This window comes from Dipteris shenzhenensis, chromosome 29, assembly GCF_047967505.1.
Source record: "Dipteris shenzhenensis isolate YYH24624 ecotype China chromosome 29, Dip_SZ_1.0, whole genome shotgun sequence".
Lineage (NCBI taxonomy): Eukaryota > Viridiplantae > Streptophyta > Polypodiopsida > Gleicheniales > Dipteridaceae > Dipteris > Dipteris shenzhenensis.
The window spans coordinates 37,447,117-37,469,607 of record NC_141624.1 but is presented as its reverse complement, the minus strand read 5'-3'; the positions used below and the strand labels follow the sequence as shown (position 1 = coordinate 37,469,607).

Sequence of the window (22,491 nt, the reverse complement as noted above, 5' to 3'; positions counted from 1 at the left end):
CCTGCCAAAAGTGACCCATAAATTTTGCATCTCTGTCGCTGACAACCTCCTGAGGGAAACCATGATGCTTAAAAACATGCTCGATGAACTACCAAGCTACCTATGATGCTGAATAACGGGTCTTAGTGGGTATGAAATGGGCCTGCTTTGTCATTTTGTCAACCACCACAAAAATGCTATTCCATCCCCGCTCTGTGGAAGGCAACCCTATGATGAAATCCATCGCAATGTGAGTCCATTTGCCTTCTGGAATAGGTAATGGCTGCAAGAGACCCGCGGGTAACCGGCTGTCCACTTTATTTTGCTGGCAAGGCAAACATTCACTGACAAATTTAACTACATCCCGCCACAAGCCATCCCAGATAAAGCTCTGTTTAACCTTTTCATATGTCTTAGTAATACCCGCATGTCCTGCCATAGGAGATGAGTGCATTTCCTGTAAGACCAACAGTCGGTACTTTGAATCTTGCACCAAGTGAATTATGTCCTTGCACCACAACAGCCCATTATGCAGCTTAAATTCAGCATGCCCCTGGCTCGATGGCCTCTGTACTCCACAAATATGGAAGCTGCCTTAGAATCCTGCATGTATTCTTCCTGAATACCATGAATCCACTCCTGGTAGATGGTAGAAATGGCAAACAAACTGCAAGCCCACATATGGGATAAGGCATCTGCAACCACGTTTTCTTTCCCCTTCCTAACTCGATGTCAAAATCATAAGACTGAACCTAAGCCAGCCACCTCTTCTACTTCATTGACACATGAGTGTCCTATGATCTGTCTTAACCTTGATTTTGCTACCGTACAAGTAGTGGTGCCATTTTTCGAAAGCATGGAGGATAGCCAACATTTCCTGATCATACACATGATAATCTAGTCCCTTGGCATCCAATTTCCTGCTTTCAAAAGCAATTACCCTGTGTTCCTGTCTTAGCACAGCCCCTAATCCTCTGCCACTGGCATCTGCCTCCACAATGAAAGTACATGAAAAATCAAGGCATACCAACACAGGAGCATGAGTGAGGGCGAATTTCAGGTCTTCAAAGCTACACTGTGCATTTGTAGACCACATAAAAGCATCCTTCTTCAAAAGGTCTATCAGAGGGGCTTTCTTGTGTGTGTAACCTCCAAAAGTGCGGGCATCATCACGCTTGAGGTTCACATAATCGGAGAAGGGCATCTCAAGTTTGATGGCCTCAGATAGGGCCCTGTATGAACGCAAAGATTCTGCCAACATGTCATCAAAAGTGGCTTGCTGCCCACCACCAACCCCCTGCTGCATAGAAGCTGCTGCCATCTAATGCACTGGCTGCGTCTGGCTATATGTGCTCGCTGGCTGAGCGATAGGTGCATGAACTCCGGGCTGGGTCTCTCTGCCAAATGCATCTCTCCGGAATGATGGCATGCCAAAGGGCTGAGAAGAGGACTGACCTCTCTCCCAGGGATGTGTGCTGCCATATAAACCCAAGCCAACTCCAGGCATACTCGCTGGTGCGGTGAAAGAAGCACTAGCCGAATGCACACCAACGGGTCGGCCCAAAAGAGACGGTTCAGCCTGCATAGATACAGAAAGCTGAGAGCCAAAAGATGGCTTGACATCCTGCAAGAAGGTGCTCTGTGGCACAGAAAATGCATCATCTATGTCTAGATAATCCCCAAGCTGGGGTACATGCAATGGTCCAGAAGACTGATGCTCATAGGCACGACGGGCATCTGCCATAAAACCCTTGCGTGGGGCAGACAAAACATCCTGACTGTCTGAATGGTCCCCTTGTTGGGGTGCGGGTTGCTTACCCTTATCCTGCATAGCAATGGCAGATGTGATCTGCTGACCAATCTGTTGTCCCATCTGAACAAGAGCCGTATCTTGCATAGCCATGGCTGTGGTAAGCTGTTGGCTGAACTCCTATCCTATCTGGCGGAAACCACCCTAGAGCATAGAGGAAAGGGCATCTAGAAACCGCATCTGCGGTGCCTGGACTTCCCAGAATGCAGGAGAGAAAGACTGAGTGGAAGGAACATCTCCACCACCAGTGGATGCAACCACTGTGACAAGCACTTGCTCATACTGAGCAGCCTCATCAGTGTCATGCAATACATCCCGAGGGACACGCTTCGGTGCCATGGTGACTGGCCCTAGAGAGAGGAAATTAGATACCAAAATCCTGCGTACTAAGCACCTGAGATAATGCGTGGAAACACGAAGATGTCGATGGAGAGGCTCGGAAGGAAGGTCGTCAAAGAAGCTTCGAAAACAAGGTCCAAATGAGCCCAAATAGGGCTATGGAAAGCCCCTAAAAGAGGCTGGAATTCTGAGTTTTTTCCCTTTTGTTTTTTTTTTTTGGGGGGCGGGGGGGGGGGGGGGGGGTCCCCTAAGTCACCTAGGACACTTGGGACTACTAACCTAAGGACTGGTAAGACAGTTCAGGCACTGGCTTAGTCTAACCTAACCCTCCTTGTAACCCTAGTTAGTACTAACATAACATAGGTCTACCCAAACCTAAACCTAACCAACTAGCCAAACTAACCCTAGATTAAGTCTAACCTAGGGTTTAGAACCTTGTAGACTGGCTAAGGTTTGCAGGAGGGACAGGTGATGGGCGGCGACGACGGGAGGCGATAGGCGACGGGCAACGACAGTGACGGGCAGCACACATGGTCAATCAAAGACCTAGGCGATGCACATGGTCACAGGATTGGACTGGCATGACGGGATGGACTCACGTCGTGGGCTTGGCGATAGGTAGGAGCGTTGGAACACACAGACAACAGGGTGGCGCGGCTCTGCGATGGTGATGGCGGGGCTAGGTGAAAGCTATCGTTGAGCTACCAAATAGCCTGTCCTGGGACGGTTTGTCTCGATGGTCTGAGAAACCAAATAGCCCATTTCAATGCACTTGTCGTGGGGCTCTATAGCAAGGTGTGAGCAAGGGCTGTCGAATAGCCCATCCACCTCCACCTCTACGTCAAATCACCAAGGTTTGGGGTTGTCAACAGCTCGAAATCGATGCACTTTCCAAGCTGCTCACGTGGATCTGCTCCTTGGATACCACACGTAGCGATGTGCTCTTTGAATAGCATGCCCAAGAAAGGGCTCTCATACCAATGTAGTGAAGGGGGAAGGGACAGATTTGGAGAGGGGGAGAGAATAGCAGAAGGAAGGAAGGAGAAGAGAGGAGAGGGGAAAAGAGAGAGGAAGAGAGAGAGGGAGGAGAGAGAGAGAGTGTGTGAGCATAGGCAGCAAGAAGCAGGAAGGAGGAGGGAGAGTAGATAGCATTAGATGTCACATCAAAAAGTACATAGTAAAGGGCCTCTAACTTGGCCTCCTTTTCCCCTTCATTACAACCATTGTCTCTACCTGGAGGGGAGTGGCTTCGGTCCTCTATCACAACTAATCCATTTCCATGACCAGGTCTGTATTGGGCTCTGATGGAGATGCGTCGACAGAGGGAGACACTACTGCGACTGATCAGAGAGCAACAAGGGATGGCCAGACCACAGGACATAGAGGCTGACCGGTCACAGCAACGCGTCACAAACTTCTATACATTTGAGTTAGCCCCAGGACACAGTGGAGTGGAGGAGGAGGAGCTAGCCGACATGAGAGCAATCTGGATTGGCAGCCGACATGGTACCACCGAGAGAGGGACGCAAAGACTGCATGCGAGACAGAGAGTCATTAGAGCACATTCTATTGACGTCCGACCTATCACAGCTTTCCTCAAGGGTGACCAACACAAACGAGGGGTCACTCTAGACAGCCTAGAGAGTTTAGAGAGCGAGGAGACCGCACCCCCCACCACAGCGCAAGACATGCAGATACGAGATATCTTTGCAGCTCACCAGAGAGCCATCATTGTTTTGTTTCTGAGTCCCATCTCCGAGACTGACTTGTTTTTCAATTTGCACCTAATTCTTGATAGATTTACCTGGTCCAATATGCAATTGCAATTGACTGTTTCTATTCATGATTATGATTTTGTTAGCATAGATTAGTACTTAGCAAGGGCCCTATTGCGCCGCGCCCTTTGCTTCAGCCCACCGCGGTTTGTATGAGTTCTATGTACTTTGTCCCATAGGCCTGCGAGGCCTAATACATCCCTCTACATATACATGATCTCGCTATGCCCATCCCCCCACTGGGTGCTGACCACTCCTATCCAACTTTTAGCATCTCGACCCCCATGCTGCCTATTGGGCAAGGTCCACCAGCCTCCACTCAAGTTCAAGTACATTTTGACCATGCCCTTGACACAATGTACATGAGTCACCTATCTTGTGAGCTGCCAGACTCTCTTGGGGACTACGCAGACCTTGCCCATGCATCAAACACTTTAGTATCAGTGGTTCAGGATGCTGCAATCATATCCTTCCCCACATCCCGATCTACCTCACGCTCCCAAGCAGGGAAGATGCCCCAGCATCCATGGTTCAATGATGAGTGTCGAGAGAGGAGATCCCATGTCATACGGGAGCAGGCCTTGGGGCGTCTTACGAGGACTAAGGCACAATCAATGCTGCGTCGAGTGACTCGTCGGAAGAGACAATCTTTTCTCTCACATCAGATGGATGAGGTGATCAGGTCTTTTCAAGGGGGAGATCCCACCTTTGCATGGGGAGTCCTCTCTGATGGGTAAATCACCCATTCCTATCACTAACCCAGGAGTTTGGCACACGTATGTGACCTCGCTATATGATGTCCCGATGCAAACACCACCGGATTTGTCTTCCTTACCCAGGCCCACCACATCCTCCTTGTTCACTGCAAAGAGTGTACCTGCGTTACACCGGCTCCACAACTAGAAAGCCATGGAGCATGAGGGGTTGAGGACAGAAAACTTCGCACATTGGCATGAGATATTGGCTCCGATCCTAACACAGATGTTTAATCATGCAGTATGCCGTGGATTCCCTTCTGCCTGAAGCACCACTATCATTGTGCCAATACACAAAGCAGGAGACCCAATGGATATAGGAACTACCGCACACTCATGATAGGCCATACACTGGCCAAGATATATGGATCATTGTTAGAGCAAGACATCAGTTCCTATATTGAGGCACATGGGCAGCGAGCACTGGGGCAGGCAAGTTTTTGGCAATACCTAGATCACATTTTTACCTTACAGGTGGTCTCAAGGAGGCAAAGTCCAGATCCCAAAAAGTCTATGCTTGCTTCGTAGACTTAGGGAAGGCTTTTGACACACTCCCATGAGCAAGTTTGATACGGAGGCTTCAGGAGATGCAGATACCAAATAACATGATCTGGGGTGTGTTATGAGCCTATATGAGTCTGTCAGAGTGCTAGAGGTCTGTCAGACTGGGTTGAGAGTACGATTGGAGTGAAGCAATGATGCCCACTCTCTCCGACCCTCTTTGGGCTCTACATTGATGAGATCACGACATTCATTGACCACCTAGGAGTAGAGGTATCCCTACTTGCAGATTTGACGATTCAGATACTAATGTATGCAGATGACATAGTACCCACCTCCTACTCTACAACAGGCTTACACAGCATCTTGAGGCTCTAGAGGTTTTTTGCAAAGAGAGAGACCTGACGGTTAACCTCTGCAAGACCAAGGTTATGATCTTCAACACCTCACGAGCAGTACTCCAGCAACACAGCTTCACTTATCGAGGGGATCCAGTAGAGATAGTACAGACATATACATATCTCGGTGCAGTTTTCGCAAGGCCTATCTTCACGATGACACAAGCAGCTAGGGCATGACTCACATGAGGGCAAGGGGCATTAGCTTGGTTGGAGAGACAGTGCTTCCAGGCACACTTCTAGGATCCCCCAACGAAGGGGGGGCTTTTTGATACACTAGTAAGATCGGCAACCATGTACGCGGCACCCTTTTGGGTGTGACTTACTGGAAAATGAGTGGCAAAGATTCGAGAGGCTACAAGTTGTCATGGGGTCCAGGATGATCAGGAGTACGCCATCATTTCCTTACCAAACCATACAGGCTGAGTTCACTATGACACCATTGCAGATTGATGCCATCCTCTAGATAGTGACATATCTACACAAGGTGTGGGCCTTACCCTGATGGAGATTACCGAGGCTGGCACTAGAGTCATCCAAACGATTAGCTGAGAGTGGGATCAACACAGACTGGTAAGCACTTATCTCCAAATGGTTTCGATCTCAAGGTATTCAGATGGACCGTCTCCCCCCCTTTCAGTATAGTATGGACTATACCTTTGTAAGACTAGAATAAGTTGTTGTTCTAAAGATCAAAAATCTACACAGAAAATAAAAAGAGAAAATGAAAGAGAAGAAAAAAGTATAGTATGGACTCCCCAACCCTCCGGATCCCACGAGATGCAATCAACCATATCATACGATTGGATTTACTTCAGCTATATACATCACGTACTTGGGGAGGGAACCAGGAGTTCCCTACCAAGATCGAGTTTTATAGGGACCACTTCTTGAGGGTATAAGATGATGGACTGATCATCAAGCCCAAGTATCTGGAGGACAGGCGAGTTACCCAAGCACTGAGGATTGCCATGGGACAGATGCGTGTCTCATCACACCACTTTGAGGATCAAGGCAAAGAGGGCCGCAGGCACACCTAGAGAGCAACGGATTCGCAGATTATGCATGCTTCGGCATGCGGATTACTCGTGACAGGTCCAAGGGACTTTTGTTTTTGTCACAAAAGGAGTACATTGACAAAGTACTGCAGAGGTTTAAAATGGAGGGGGGGAAGTCTATTAGTACCCCGTTGCCTCCACATTTAAAACTCAGCAGTAAGGACAGCCCCAGATCAGATGATGATAAGGCTGAAATGGCCAAGGTTCCGTATGCATCTGCAGTTGGTTCTTTGATGTATGCCATGGTTGCCACTCGTCCGGATATTGCTTTTGCGGTGGGAGTCATCAGCAGGTATATGGCAAATCCAGGCAAGCGGCACTGGGAAGCAGTGAAAGGTGTCTTGAGGTATCTCAAAGGTACCAAAGACTTGTGCATATGCTATGGTAGGCAGGATGCATTGGTGCATGGTTTTACAGATTCAGACTATGCAGGGAATGCGGCAGTAGTGGAGACAAAGGAGCACTTTATATGCATGTGCCCAGCTTATTATGAGATCCGAGGACGCTACCACTGCCTCTACCAGGAGGGGAGCGGTTTCGTACCACACTCTAATTGATCCACTTCCATCATCAGGTATGTGTTGGCCTCTTTCTGATGGAGATGCGGCGGCTCAAGGAGACTCTGTTACACCAGATCAGACAACAAGAGGAGATAGCACCATGAGACACTGATCGAGCACAGATGTCAGAGACACGTCACTGATTTGAGTCAGCTCCATAACACATCGGAGTAGAGAATGAGGAGATAGCCGACATGAGGGCAGCTTGGATCAGTGCCCACATTGGTATGGACGCTCGTTTAGTAGCTCCACTACCATAGCTTGTTGTATCAAGATTTTCACAGTCTCATAGACGCATCGGTCTTCCGAAGACTTTAATAAACTTTCTTTCTTTCTCTCTCTCTCCCTCTCTCTCTCTCTCTCTCTCTCTCTCTCTCTCTCTCTCTCACACACACACACACACACCCCACACACACGCTCTACTTTCTCTATTTGTCAAGGCTTACAAAACAATACATTCATTCTTCATGGTCTGTGTGTGTGTGTGTGTGTGTGTGTGTGTGTTTTCCGCAGAGAGAGAGACCTGATGGTTAACCTTGGGAAGACCAAGGTCATGATCTTCAACACCTCTTACATAGTGCTTCACCGACATAGCTTTACATTGCAGAGTCAGCCAATGGAGATTGTGCAGTCCTACACATATTTAGGTGCGGTTTTCATAGGGCCAGTTTTCACGATGACCCACGCAGCCAGAGCACGACTCACACGAGGGCACGGTGCTTTGGCCCGACTAGAGCGACTTGCTTCCAGGCACACTTTCAGGATCCACCGACGAAGTGTTGGCTTTTCGACACTCTAGTGAGGCCGACTGCCATGTATGTGGCACCTTTTTGGGGGTGTGATCTTTCAGCAGCAAAATGGAGGAGATCTGAGCGGCTACAAGTGATTATGGACTCTAGGATGATTCGGAGTGAGCCCTCGGTCCCCCATCAAATAATACAGGCAGAGTTTGCCATGACCCCTCTCCAAGTTGATGCCATTTTTCAGATAGTGACATTCCTACACAGAGTTTGGGACCTACCTCGCGAGAGACTTCTAAGGCTGGCACTAGAGTCTTCCATACGACTAGCAGAGAGTGGGGTAGGTACAGCATGGTATGCACGCATCACCACATGGTTTGCCAGTCACCTTCCCCCGTTTTAGTACAGCATGGATGCACCGCCCGAGTTGATCCCACACGATGAGATTGACCGCATCATACATTTAGATCTCCTCCAACTCCACACATCTCGCACTTGGGGGGGGGGGGGGGGGGGGGACCAAGACTCAGCTCTACTATGACCATTTTCTGAGAGTATCAGAGGATGGGCTCATCATTAGACCTCAGTATCTCGAGGACAGAGGAGTCTCATGCGCGCTGAGGACTGCCATCAGCCAGATGTGGGTATCGTCCCATGAGCTGAGGATCGAGGCAGGGAGAGCCCAAAGAGCAACGGACTTGCAGGTTGTGTATGATGGGGGCAGTCGAGATAGAGGAGCACTTCCTATGTGTCTGCCCAACCTACTATGAGATCCGAGGATGCTACCACTGCCTTTTTCAGGAGGGGCACGGCTTTGGCCCACTCTCACGACTGATCCACTTCCAAGACCAAGTCTGTATTGGGCTCTACCTGAAGGAGATGCAACGACACAAAGAGACGCTACTATGACATATCAAAGAGCAGCAGGATGGGACCACCGCGCCATAGGGTACTGAGGTAGACCGAGCACAGAGACAGGTCACGGATTTCTATGCATTTGACTCAGCTCCAAGGTACTCTAGGGTAGGAGGAGGAGCTAGCCGACATGAGAGATATATGGATCGGTAGAGAGAGCCGACACAGCACTGTTGGACGAGGGACACACAGACCGTACACAACGCGACAAGCGACCAGAGCACACACGATCGAGGTTCGACCTATTTCAGCTCTCCTCAGGGGAAATCGACCGAGGCAAGGCATCACCCTTGACATAGCCCATCGGATCCAAAGATCGAGGAGACCACACCCTCCACCACCATGGGAGACAGCCCGGCAGATGCAGATACGTGAGCTCTTTGCATCTCATCAGAGAGCCACCATGGAGCCTCGATACGTGGAGCCGGTTCATGCACTTGGGACTCTAGCTCTGAGCATTTGATGTTTTCATGCCACCCTCATGCTATTTTGCTACCTTTTTGCTATTTTGTACTAGTATAGCATTTTAGTACTCAGCAAGGACCTTAGTGAGCCCTTTGCCCCGGCCCACAGTGGTCTATATGAGTTACTTGATTCTGCACCTTGTCCCATAGGCCCGTGAGGCCTCCTGCGCGAACGTTAATATATCTTTCTTTCTTACACACACACACACACACACACACAGAGTCCACTTTCTCTGTTTGTCAGGGCTTACAAAACTATACATTCATTCTTCATGATTTCTCATATCTACAGCTATTCCAAAAATCATAGAGCAAGGCATGCAAACAAAATTGTACATGTTATTGATGCTTTCAAACAACCCGTCAAGTAAAGACAGCTCTGCGATCTGCAAGTCCTATTGAGCCAAGACAACACATTAAGCTCACTCTTGCTATTACATTCTCAAAGGGTGCAAAACATACAACCAATTCTGTTGCCTATGAGTCCATTTTGAGCAAGGATCCAACGTTAATATAGTACATCACTTGGTATCTTTCATATACAGATATATTGCCCACATGAACAGACAGACATTTAAAGATAGAAGAGGCATTAATACCAATAAGACTTGTGAAACAGCCAAGAGAGACTGTATCCAGGCATAACATACTTCATCCATAAAGCATGTCTATAGACTGGATACATGTACAAAATAAGAAAACGCACCTGTTCAACAACATCATACATACATATATACTTGCTGCTGCCTCCTGCAAGTAAGTAACTTCCATCGGCAGAGTAACAAATGGTGGTGAAGCACTTTCCTGAGCTTGAATTGGCTGCACTCCTACGATCACTCATCAACCTTCCCCCTGCTATGTCTCGTCTTCCCTCAATTGTACCCATCAATTGGCCCTCAATGGGATCCCATAGATGTATCTGTCCATTAAGTGTAGTAGAAGCAAGTTGTTTTCCATCGGGGCGATAAGCTACAGTGAGCACATCATGTGTATGTGTAAAAGTTTCCACACCACCTTTTCCTTCAAAAACATCCCATAAACGTACGGTTTTATCCCATGAAGATGACGCAAGAATCTCCTGCAGCCAAATATACATCCAGCAAATTAAATGAAGCTAGCTCTCTCTCTCTCTCTCTCTCTCTCTCTCTCTCTCTCTCTCTCACACACACACACACAATTCCTGGCAAGGTTTTCGCAAGAAAATACTCTAGTAACTGAGTCACCGTGTGCCAATCCCCACACCTTGCTGCCCTCAATGTCAGCCCAAGGGTGCAGCCCTACCAAGCTCTTTGTCTGCAACTCTTCAGCCTCTCTAGACCTCCAAGAGTAGGCCCTAGTGATGCTGATCTGAAGCTCCAATCTGCTGGCTTTGTTGCTGCTCTGATGGATGAGAAGTGAGGCCCCCCTGTTGCTGCTCTGGTGGATGAGAAGCGAGGCCCCAATGGCCCCCTTTTATTGGGGCCCGAACCAACCGACCCAGTAGGGTCTAAACTGGCCGACCCAGCAGCCCCCCTACTGGCCGACCTGCAGTTTGTAAAACTGCCCCCAAGGGCACACAGTTTGGGCCCTTGTAGGCCCTGCTTGGCCATGTGGCATCCAGCCACTGGCCCAGGCTCTGCAGTCGGCCTCCTTGCATGGCCCAAAGCCTGTCCAAACTAGGCATGAGAGCATATTTTTATACTATGGTCTACACCCACTCTTGGGCACGGATGACGTCAATGGGGATGGGATGTCATAGTAGCTAGTCCCTGCTATGCGTGATGGAGTTTATGGTTTTCAACCTTATGAGTGACTATCATGAGATTGAAACTGTACTATGTTGCTTGCTCGTATTGCGATAATTCTTTCTATCTTAAATGGTGTGTTGCCCTATCAGCTAGATTTGGATGCTCGTTTGGCAGAGACTAAAATGTAAGATCAGAGGACCACGGTTTGGTGGGACTTTGGATCTCTCTTTTGTGTTGTGTCCTATTGTTGGACGGAAATATACGTTTTGTGGATTCTATATCTCTCTTGTGAAGCATTGTCTATTTACTGGCTTGCACACACACACATGGTTGTGAAGTACACATAAGGAAAGAAGTTTTGGATTCCGCAGTTAAATACGTCCGCGTGTAATTCCTAGGACGCTCATAAGTCTTCCATTGCAGGATACCCTCTATACAGGTCCATTTCTAACATGGTATCAAAGCCCTGAACGGAAGTTCACGGGAAGTGGAGCTTGAAGGCAAGGACCTTTCGGAAAGACGACCTTCATTCATTGCTCGAAGCTACTTCAACATCTGAAGGATTATACCCTTCCGAGATGGATGGAGGCGCACGTTCAGACAGGTGTACGGCACTCTTCCTCTACCTCTTTTCAGTTTATTGTCATGGCCAACAAATATCAGATCCCTAATTTTGGTGACACAGGCAAGCTTGATGGGACCAATTACCCATTGTGGAAGATGAAGGTCAAGAGCCATTTAGTGTTGAGGGAGTATTGGGAGATTGAGACGGGCAGGGAATTGATGATGCCTCAGCCCACAGTGACTCCAACAGTTACCAGGGAACGGGAACGTTCTGGAAATTTGGGTGTTGGAACGGGAACGTTCCAGGAAAAAGGGACGAGGGAACCGGGACGCCACATCATCATATAACATAAAACTATGCTAGAAAATGAAAGGAAGTTACATTCTACAGTTTTCAACTTTCCATATAAGCTCTAAAATATCCATTTGAAACTTTCAAAGGGCCAAAAAAGAAAAAAGCGACGTTCTGGGGCCGTTCCGGTTCTGCCTTGCTTCTCGGAACGACGTTCCAGACGATCTTGATGTCGGAGCGTCGTTCCTTGGTAACTATGGCCTCCAACAACGGGGTCTACATCGGCAATGATTGTACCGGCAGATGCTATTCTAGTGAGAGCCCTGTAGGTACAAGATGCGGAGGCATTGGCCACCACACATGGTGGACACTTCCTTCGAGGCCTGGACCGTTTTGAGGGACATGAATGAGCTAAAAAACGAAGCAAGGATTCAGGATCTCGAGACGAAGCTCTACGACATGAGCATGGATGAGAGAGATTCAATACAGGATCACATCACCAAGATGAAGGTGGTGCGAAAGCAACTGGCGGCAGTTGGTCGAAAGACAAGTTCGACCAGGATGGCTAGGCTATTGTTGGGAATGCTCTCCAAGGGCTACAATAGTTCTGTGACTTTGATGATTGCAGGGCAAAGGGCGGCGCCAGTGACACTCGAGGAGTTGGTACCTTTGCTTCTGCAGCAAGAAGCCCGAGATAAGAAATATGATGGAACTAATGAAAAAACCCTCGTAGCTCAGGATAAGAGCAAAGACCAGGGTAAGGGTAAGCCTAGCAAAGGCAAGCGCAAGAGGGACAAATCTGATGATCGAGCGGACTCTACAGATGAAGAAGACAAGAATAAGAGGAAGAAAGAGAAGACATGCTTCTAAGGATTGCAGAAAGAAGAAACCTGATCAGAAGAAGAAGGGGGCCAGCTCAGTGTCAAAGGAGTCAAAACCCAATGTGGCGATCACAGAGGAACTTTTCTTGGTGACATCTCCCAATGTTGCTAAGGTAAAGTATGCAGACCCCGGTGTTACGGTCAAGATGTCTGACATTGAGAGATGGTCAATGTGAAGATGCAGGACCGTAGTGAGTGCCTGGAACAATCTCGCTACTTGCCTGGTATTACTGACACAAAAGGGGATTCTTTGACAAGACCTAAGGACTCAAAGTCAAGACTTAGAGTGGGATACCACAGGACCATATGGATACTTATGGTCCAGGTAATCTAGAGTTATGCTTGGGATTTGATTTCCTGAGTATGTTATTTGGTTAAAAGACAGATTGAAACAAACCCTAAAAGCATTGTGCCTTGACGACTTCAAGTTGTTCACCCATCGTGAGCGGGACAGTTGGAGGATGTTGGTGCCTGGAGTGCTCGAGTTTGAAGGCGGGTACTCTTAGAAAATGAAATCCCACTAGAGGGTACCCTGTAGGGGAAGATTGATAGATGGGCCCAAGAATTACACGCGGAAGTGTTTCATATGGAATCAACCTTCATAAACATAATACCAAAATGTTCTCCTAGTATATGCATGGCACCTCTAGATCTCTGAGCCCGCATGCTCCACTGAGCTTATGTAGACTCTCGGTTCAAACATCCCTTCCACCTTGCTGTCCAAAAAGCCACCCTAGGTGGGCCGCAACTGTGAGCTAAGTGTGCAGCACTTATAGGTCTCCTTCACCCCTAGATGTAGGCCCAAGGAAGCCCTCCTTCCTCCTCCTGAATTGGCTGCTCCAAGTGATGAGCAAAGGGGCCCCAAATGGCCCCTTACATGGGACGGCGGACCCCATGGCCTGCCAAAATAACCAACTAGAGAGCTTCTTCCTGCTGGCCGACCCAATCAGCTGACTTTTACAGCAGCCTATAAATCCCCCTTTGGGAGCTGGGCCTACCTAGCCACGTGGCAAGCTGCCACTGGCCCAATTCCAACGGCACGCCCTTAATGTCTGTGTACTTCCAGGAAAAACAATATTGAAATTCATGCAACAAGGCAAGCAAGGCCTATTCTTGCTTGGAAGTTAGGTCGTCAGCTATGTAAACCGGCTTAGGGTCCTCTCCTGGATCGGCCACGTTCACTTCATTGACCTTTGTGGGACCGTCATACCCATTTTGGTCTCCTTGCTCAGCAGACCTCTTGGCATGTTCTAGCAGTATCCTGCAGTCTTGTACTATGTAAGCTTTAAAGTGTTTGGGGACCTGACGCAGGTCAGTCATTTGAAGGCGATCTATTTATAAAGTGAACAACTGTATTCATTGCTTCAACCCAAAGCTGTAAGGGCATCATTTGTGTAGTCTCATGCTCCTTGCATGCTCCATGATTGTTCTGTTCATCCTTTCTGACGCAAGATTTTCTTCTGGCATTCTTGGAGTTGTCTTCTCTCTACGAATTCCATTGTATGAACAGTAACTATCAAACTTTTTGCTACAGTGTTCACCTCCATTGTCAGATCCAAGAACCCTCAAATTCTTTCCTACCTCATTCTTAGCCAAACTTTTCATTTCTTAAAAGTTTCAAAGACATCAAAGTTCCTTTGAATGCAATAAACCCAAGTTTTTCTAGTTGCATCGTCAATAAAAGTAACATAATAGTAAGAACCACGAAGAGATGATACATCAATAGGACCCCATACATCTACATGCACAAGCTATAACTTTTCTCTCTTCTTTTCTTTTCCACCTCTGAGAAATTCAACTCTCTTATATGTAGAGGCACATGTTGAGATGCCTTGTGTTGATTACATTGTCTGGCATCAAATTTGGCCTACAAAAGCATACTCTTTTATTGGATGTATTCTATTTGTATAGAATGTATGTCTCCTTGGATCTTCGCATTTTAAGTCATTGTTTACTGAGAGGAATATTGGTAAGAGAGAAAAGGATGAGGTTGGCGATGATGAGGATTTGGACTCACATGTATGGATTTGGAGACCATGGGTAAACTTTTGGTATCAACCATGTCAATAACTTTGAGTTGAGAGTACCTAGTTTTGTACTGATGTGCATTAATATCACATGTGGAGCTCATATCAACTTCCTATTGTCACCTAAGGACTGTGAAAGTGCAATCTTGGAGCTTGTTGGGTGTCTAGTGCTACCTAAAGCACATATACCTAGATGAATCCAGAAACATTCCCAAACTCATCCTCTAAAAACACAACATAGTGCAGTTTCAATCTCACGAGAGTCACTCATAAGATTGAAAACCATAAACTCCATCACGCATAGCAGGGACTAGCTACTATGACATCCCCACTGACGTCATCAACGCCCAACAATGGGTGTAGACCATAGTATAAAAGTATGCTCTCACACATACAAATCCACACACCCACACATACTTGAGCATCCATTTATACAAAGTCTTCGTACTGAGTTTCTGTCGGCACTCCGGAGGTGAAGGGCAAACTCAGCCATGATGGAGGCTAGCACTAAAGGAGAAGGCTAATCAAAAAGTAGTCCAAATCTCTTCATTCAAGCTACAACTGCTTGTGAAGTCTAAACGATTTCATTTTAGTCTCTCCCAAACGATCATCTAAATATAAATCTAGCTGGTAGGGCAACGCACCATTTAAGATAGAAAGAATTATCGCAATACTAGCAGGCCGCAACTTGGACGAAAACTTCATAAGGTGAAATTTGCATGTCCGCTAATACGGTAGAAGCATATACCTAGATGAATCCAGGAACATTCCCAAACTCATCCTCTAGAAACACAACATAGTGCAGTTTCAATCTCACGAGAGTCACTCATAAGATTGAAAACCATAAACTCCATCATGCATAGCAGGGACTAGCTACTATGACATCCCCACTGACATCATCAATGCCCAACAGTGGGTGTAGACCATAGTATAAAAGTATGCTCTCACACATACAAATCCACACATCCACACATACTTGAGCATCCATTTATACAAAGTCTTCGTACTGAGTTTCTGTCGGCACGCGGGAGGTGAAGGGCAAACTCAGCCATGATGAAGGCTAGCACTAAAGGAGAAGGCTAATCAAAAAGTAGTCCAAATCTCTTCATTCAAGCTACAACTGCTTGTGAAGTCTAAACAATTTCATTTTAGTCTCTCCCAAACGAGCATCTATAAATCTAGTTGGTAGGGCAACGCACCATTTAAGATAGAAAGAATTATCGCAATACAAGCAGGCCGCAACTTGGACGAAAACTTCACAAGGTGAAATTTGCATGTCCGCTAATACGGCAGAAGCATATACCTAGATGAATCCAGGAACATTCCCAAACTCATCCTCTAAAAACACAACATAGTGCAGTTTCAATCTCACGAGAGTCACTCATAAGATTGAAAACCATAAACTCCATCACGCATAGCAGGGACTAGCTACCATATGACATCCCCACTGACGTCATCAGCGCCCAACAGTGGGGGTAGACCATAGTATAAAAGTATGCTCTCACACATACAAATCCACACACCCACACATACTTGAGCATCCATTTATACAAAGTCTTCGTACTAGCCATGATGAAGGCTAGCACTAAAGGAGAAGGCTAATCAAAAAGTAGTCCAAATCTCTTCATTCAAGCTACAACTGCTTGTGAAGTCTAAACGATTTCATTTTAGTCTCTCCCAAACGAGCATCTAAATATAAATCTAGCTGGTAGGGCAACGCACCATTTAAGATAGAAAGAATTATCGCAATACTAGCAGGCCGCAACTTGGACAAAAACTTCACAAGGTGAAATTTGCATGTCCGCTTATACGGCAGAAGCATATACCTAGATGAATCCAGGAACATTCCCAAACTCATCCTCTCAAAACACAACATAGTGCAGTTTCAATCTCACGAGAGGCACTCATAAGATTGAAAACCATGAACTCCATTACGCATAGCAGGGACTAGCTACTATGACATCCCCACTGACGTCATCAGTGCCCAACATATCCAATATGAACACCTATTCACCTAAGGACACAACAGAACTATGTCTTTATTTTGACATTGAGTGCTTGACATGTCGGTGTCCTTCCTCTTCAATGGGTTTTTATTTGTGCATCTATCATGTCTAAAGCGGAAAAACTTGTGCATCTGTATATAGACCTAACCTATGTATCTGGGTGCAAATTTGAGAGAATCATATCTGCAAATTTTATTCATAGATGCCATGGTTGAGAAACCATGTAATTATTTGTGGTTTGGTCCCCTAGGCCTGCCCATATCCAGCCTCCTTTTCAAGCCCATAGCCCCTCCATAGCTTGCCACACGTGTTCCATCTCTATTCAGCCGTATTCCAAGCCCTTGAAGGCTTCCAACCAGTCCGTACTAAGGTTTCCCTGCACACCTCTCCATCCATGGACAGCCCTATGGCACTCCTGCACCACTTCTGACCACCATCGTGGTCTTGATCTGCCAGGTATCTCCTCTCTCCCTCTATGTCACTCTCTACTGCCCACATGGCAGCCCATATGCTGCCCATGTGGGTGCCTCATTCCTACTCCTATCCTATGGTCCACCCCCCCGATGCACTCCTCATATGGGGGCTCACAAGTGGGGAGGTGACCAACCTTATTGCAACACCCCCTCTCACCAACCCACATTGGCCAGATCCAATTACATCGATGAAGATGCTCTAGTAGCTCCCGTGTTGTAGCCCTCTGGAACATTCTGGTGTCATCATAGTCTTTATCTGACCTTTTAACCTGTGGCTCCAACTCTGCCAGGTCCAGTTCCAAGTTCGCACATCAATCTAATACACAGGTCCATCCTTGGAAGCACCTAAAGGCACCAACACGTTCAGTCACGAACCCACCTCCAAACTCGAGCACTCCAGATATCAGCATCCTCCAACTGTCCCCCTCATGATGGGTGAACAACTTGAAGTTCTGCAAGCACCAATCTCTCAAGGTATGTTTCAACCCATCCTCCATCTTGCTAGGCCTGCAACCAAGTAACATACCTGAGACATCATATCCCAGGCATAAGTCGAGATTAACTAGACGCTAGACCGTGAAGCACAACTGTGGTTGCGTTGTTGTCCCCCTCTAAGTCACAGCCGTCGTTTGACCCCGAGTCCTTAGGTCCTGTCGAAGAATCCCGCTATGCTCAGTAACACCAACCAAGCACCTAGATGGATCCATGCACTCATCACTATCCATCACCTTCACAAAAGATTGTGACTCCTCTTCTGACCCTCTCTCAATGTCGGACATCCGGATAGTAACAATGGGGTCCATACACCTAATCTCAATAGCACTGGGAGATGCCACCAAGAAAAGCAACAATAGCCTTTCCATCCTGATTGAGCTCATCCTTTGACCAACTGTCACCAGCTGAATCCACACCACCTTCATCTTGGTAATGTGTTCCTATACCAATTCCCCTTCATCCATCCTCATGTCGTACAGCTCCGTCTCGAGGTCAAGATTCTCGCCTCAATTGCTGAGCTCATACCTATCCCTCAATGTCGTCCAAGCCTCGAAAGAAGAGTTCGCCATATGAATATGAGGGAGCACCATATCCGCCGTCGTACCCACAATGATAGCCAAGGCTTCTCCATCCCGGATCTGCCATGCTCTCACTAATACAAGGTTTGTTGGCATCATCACCACCGCCGAGGTTGATGTGGCTAGAGTAGTTATGGTGGCCTGAGGAAATAGCTCTGTCCCGATCAAAATCCCCCACAACTCCCTCAACACGGCTCGGAACCTTCATTTTCCACCACGGGTAACTAGTCCCGTCGAGCTTGCCTATGTCCCCAAAATTTGGGATCCGATATCTATTGGCCATGATAATGAGCTGAAAGATGTAAAGAGTTTACAATGTCGTACACGTCTGAACCTGAGCCTCCCACCTGGGTACAATCCTTCAGGCAACTGCCTGAACCTGAGTCTCCCGCTTGGATAAAATCCTTCAGACAGCGAAGCTAATTCCTCCGAGCAATGAATCAAGGTCGTCCTTCAGCAAGTTCCTTGCCTTCAAGCTCCACTTCTCACGAACTTCCATCAAGGCTCTGAATACCATGTTAGAAAATGAAATCCCACTAGAGGGTATCCCACTGCGAAAGACTGATAGATTTACATGCGGAAGCGTTTCACTATGGAATCAAGCATGTGTGTACTTCACAACCATTCATGTGAGAGCAAGCTAGCAAATAGACTGTGCATCAAGACAAATATAGAAGCAATACTTATGTATCTCCGTCCACAAACTGGACACAATACAATACCAAAATGTTCTCGTACTATATCTACTAATCACGGATTAGTGATTTCTCTTGTCATGACACACATTTGGCCAGAAGACCTCAGAGAGGATGAGAGGATTGGGTTTGACAACCTATATGAGAGGAATGGTTTTAAGAGACTACAAGTCACGATGCTATCTTGCATGATCCGATCTACTCTACAGACATTATCCTGGTGTGCAATTTACAACAAGACCCCTCCACACAAATTCCTTCATACTAAATCAATACCTATCTAGACCGAGTCGAACAGTTTGGCTGGATATATGCAAGTTTGCAGAGACTATCATGGAGAGCTCTCGTACTAAATCAGTACCCTATCTAGACTGAATCAGACTAAATCAGTATCAAATTCCTCATTCTAAATTAGTACCTATCTAAACTGAGTCAAACAATTTGGCTAGATAGATTGTCATGTGCATGGACCGTATCTGACGTGGCACAAGGCTAGCTTAGAAAGCCTGGGGAGGCTTGGGGCTAGGCAAGGGATTCTAAGTTGCAAGGGCACAAATGGAATAGGATTCGAATTAGGTTTTTTGCCATTTTAAGCGCACTGGACTCGAGCCTATATAAGGAGCCCAAAGGTTCAATTTTCAGGGGTGCAAGTTAGAGCAAGTTCAATTCTTCCTTGCCGATCTGGATCCTCAATAATGTTGCGGACCCCACACCTACTTCCTAGTGTAGCCCAAGACCCAACAGTGATCCAAGGCCCATGGGGTGCCATCTAGTGGTATGGGACGCCAGGCTAGTTGGGATTTGTAGATTTGGGAGATGTGCCAATAGCTCAGCTCGTGGTTCGAAGAGGACATCCCAGTTTCTCGAGTCTTTTTCCTCGTGGACGTCATGGTTGGGTGGTGAGCTAGCCTGCACCCATCTATGTTGTTCCTATGGTCGTTTCTTTTGCCCACTCCCCGTGAGAGAAGTCTAGGGTGGGGCAGATATGTTGTTGGGTTGTGTGGCCATCCTAGGCCCCCTTGCTACTGTCCCATGGCAGCCCTCATGGAGGCACACCCTGCTGATCAGCCTGGGACGCCTGCATGGCCGTGTGTATGCTGCAGCCCCAGCCCGTATGGGCCCTTTATAGGCTGAGGTGGACTGACCTACTGGTTGTAGGCCATTCTACGGGCCATCCATAGGTGCCACTCATTCCTTGGTATGTGCCTTCTAGGCCTAGTTACACTCAATTAGGTCAGTTGGTATAATTAATACATGTACCACTTAGGATAGTTAGGACACTTAGTCTAGTTAGGGCATTTAGCCCTAGGGTTTTGTTATGTTGGCTCTCTCTTGAGCCTCCACTCTAGTTTTGCAGCGATTCATTACAGCATCTCGTTTTTTGTCTTCTCACCTCCATTTTTGAACTTCCATTGCTTGCCCTAGCCTACAGTGGTATCAGAGCAGGTTGGGAATCCATTCCCTCAGCCATTGATAGCTTTCCCAAACTGTTTGGCAGCCTTTTGAGCCCTCATTCTTCCTGGTCTGCTCGGTTTTTTGAGGTTTTCTACACACCCGTGAGGACCTGTGACCTCCTCGAGCATTTCCATCACGGAAACTCCACTTTTGGCACAGGAAATCAGTGTTTTGGAGAATATTCTGCTGAAATCGGTGCATTTATTGCACATTTAATGCTGTCAGTTGTTGTACGGAATTCCGTACAGCTTGAACAGCCTCTGTAGATTCCACACACCTTCATTTAATGCTGCTGCACCATTGTACTGCTTGTATGGAAGATTGTACACTGCATTTAATGCCTGTCAGAGGCTATACAGGCCTGCTGCGCAACAATTAATGCCTGTACGGAACAGTACGGCCTGTTTTCTGCAGTGATTGTTCACACTTGTGGTCCGTACAAAAGTATGGACTGTTGTACGACCACTTCTGCTACTATACGGAACTGTTAGAGGATCTTTTCAGATTGGTCAAGGCATTTTTCAATGGTTCGAAGCTCTCTAGTGTTGTCTCGTGCTGTGTGCCGGCTGTTGAAGACATTTGGAGATTGTTGAAGTGATGCGGAGGCCTCTCCTCGAGCCCATTCCTCCTCTTTTGGCTTGCCTTTGCCTCGGGCTGCAAGTACCCCTCCATTGGATCACTCTCCTCTCATTTCTCCTCCTCGTGGGAGCATTTTCTCTTGCTGTAATTCTCATTTCCAGCCCCCTGCTGTCTTTTCGGGCTACATCATTGGGTAGGCCATTGTTGCATTGGTTCTTTCCAATTTCTGCTTCATTTGCATTTTGGAAGGGCCCGTGTTGCCTTGGAAGGCCTCGTGTTGCCTTTTGGGGATTTTCTTGCAGGCATAAAGCACATGAAACACATTCTCTAGAGTGACTCTTGGACCTAAATTCTTTTGCAATGATGAGCTTTGAAGCTAGAGTAGAATTTTGCCACTTGATTTTGAGAGGTTGACTTCCTCTCATTTACGTTGTCAGATTGGTGTTTTTGCATTGCATTTTTGGCACAATGGCTGGCGATAAGGATAATTTGTTTGGGATGATTAGGGCTGATAACAAGCTTGATGGCACAAATTACCCCATGTGGTTATACATGATGGGGCATGTATTGGTTGCCCAGAATCTATGGCACATTGTTTCAAGCCCTGAGGCCAGGCCTACACGTAATGCAACTGCTAGTACTTCAGGCGATGAGTCTTCAGGTGATGGATTCTAGAGCAACTGCATCTAGTACTACAAGTACTTTGCCTCCTACACATGAGCAGATTTAGTGGGATGGTCGTGATGCCAAAGCACATGCCTTGATTGCTCTTTCACTCAAAAGGGTTATTATCCCTCATATCCGGTCTTGCAAGACAGCTAAGCAAGCATGGGATCAGCTTGCATCCTTATATCAGGTGCAAAATGAGGCAAGGGTTGCCTATCCGCAAGCAGTTCGCAAGCAGTTGAAGGACTTGAAGCTTGAAGAGGGTAGTAATATGGATGCCTATCTTACTAATGTGAAGGATTTGAAAGAGCAATTGGCCAATATTGATGAGGTGATGCCTGATTCTCAGCTTGTTTCTAATACCCTTGATTGGTTGCCTGATTCTTATCAAGGCTTTGTGTAGGAGTGATGAGCAAAAAGCAAGTACAGGAATCGATGGAGATAAGCCGTCACGTCAACTAGATTAGAGAAAAGAAAGTACAAGATACTTGAAGGTAGACCCTAGGACGTCCTAGGTGTCACATAGGACTAAATGTCCTATGTGGCATAAAAGGCACTAAAATACTAGAGTGCCTATAACTATGCCTACAAGGCACATACCAAGGCCTATAGGGCATCACTAGAACCAGGAGAAGATGGCCTACAAACCCCCCTCCATGGTATGGGCTGAAATATTCTGTAAACGTCTCAGAATACCTGGTATTTTCTAGTCATGGTGGCACATGTTTATCCAAAAGGATATAGCCACCTATGAATGTA

General features: G+C 46.9%; 1 protein-coding gene across 3 annotated transcripts in view; it reads right to left on the bottom strand.

Annotated features, from left to right (window-relative positions):
• Positions 1 to 22,491, bottom strand: part of PWP2 (periodic tryptophan protein 2) — an 88,132-nt gene that overhangs the window by 6,194 nt on the left and 59,447 nt on the right. For all 3 annotated transcript variants that reach the window (XR_015543857.1, XM_087400378.1, XM_087400379.1), the window contains one exon: positions 10,001 to 10,372. Coding sequence is in view for 2 of the 3 variants with exons in the window: in XM_087400378.1 (XP_087256504.1) it covers positions 10,001 to 10,372 (372 nt within the window). In the remaining variant the exon portion in view is untranslated. The remainder of the gene's footprint in view (positions 1 to 10,000; positions 10,373 to 22,491) is intronic.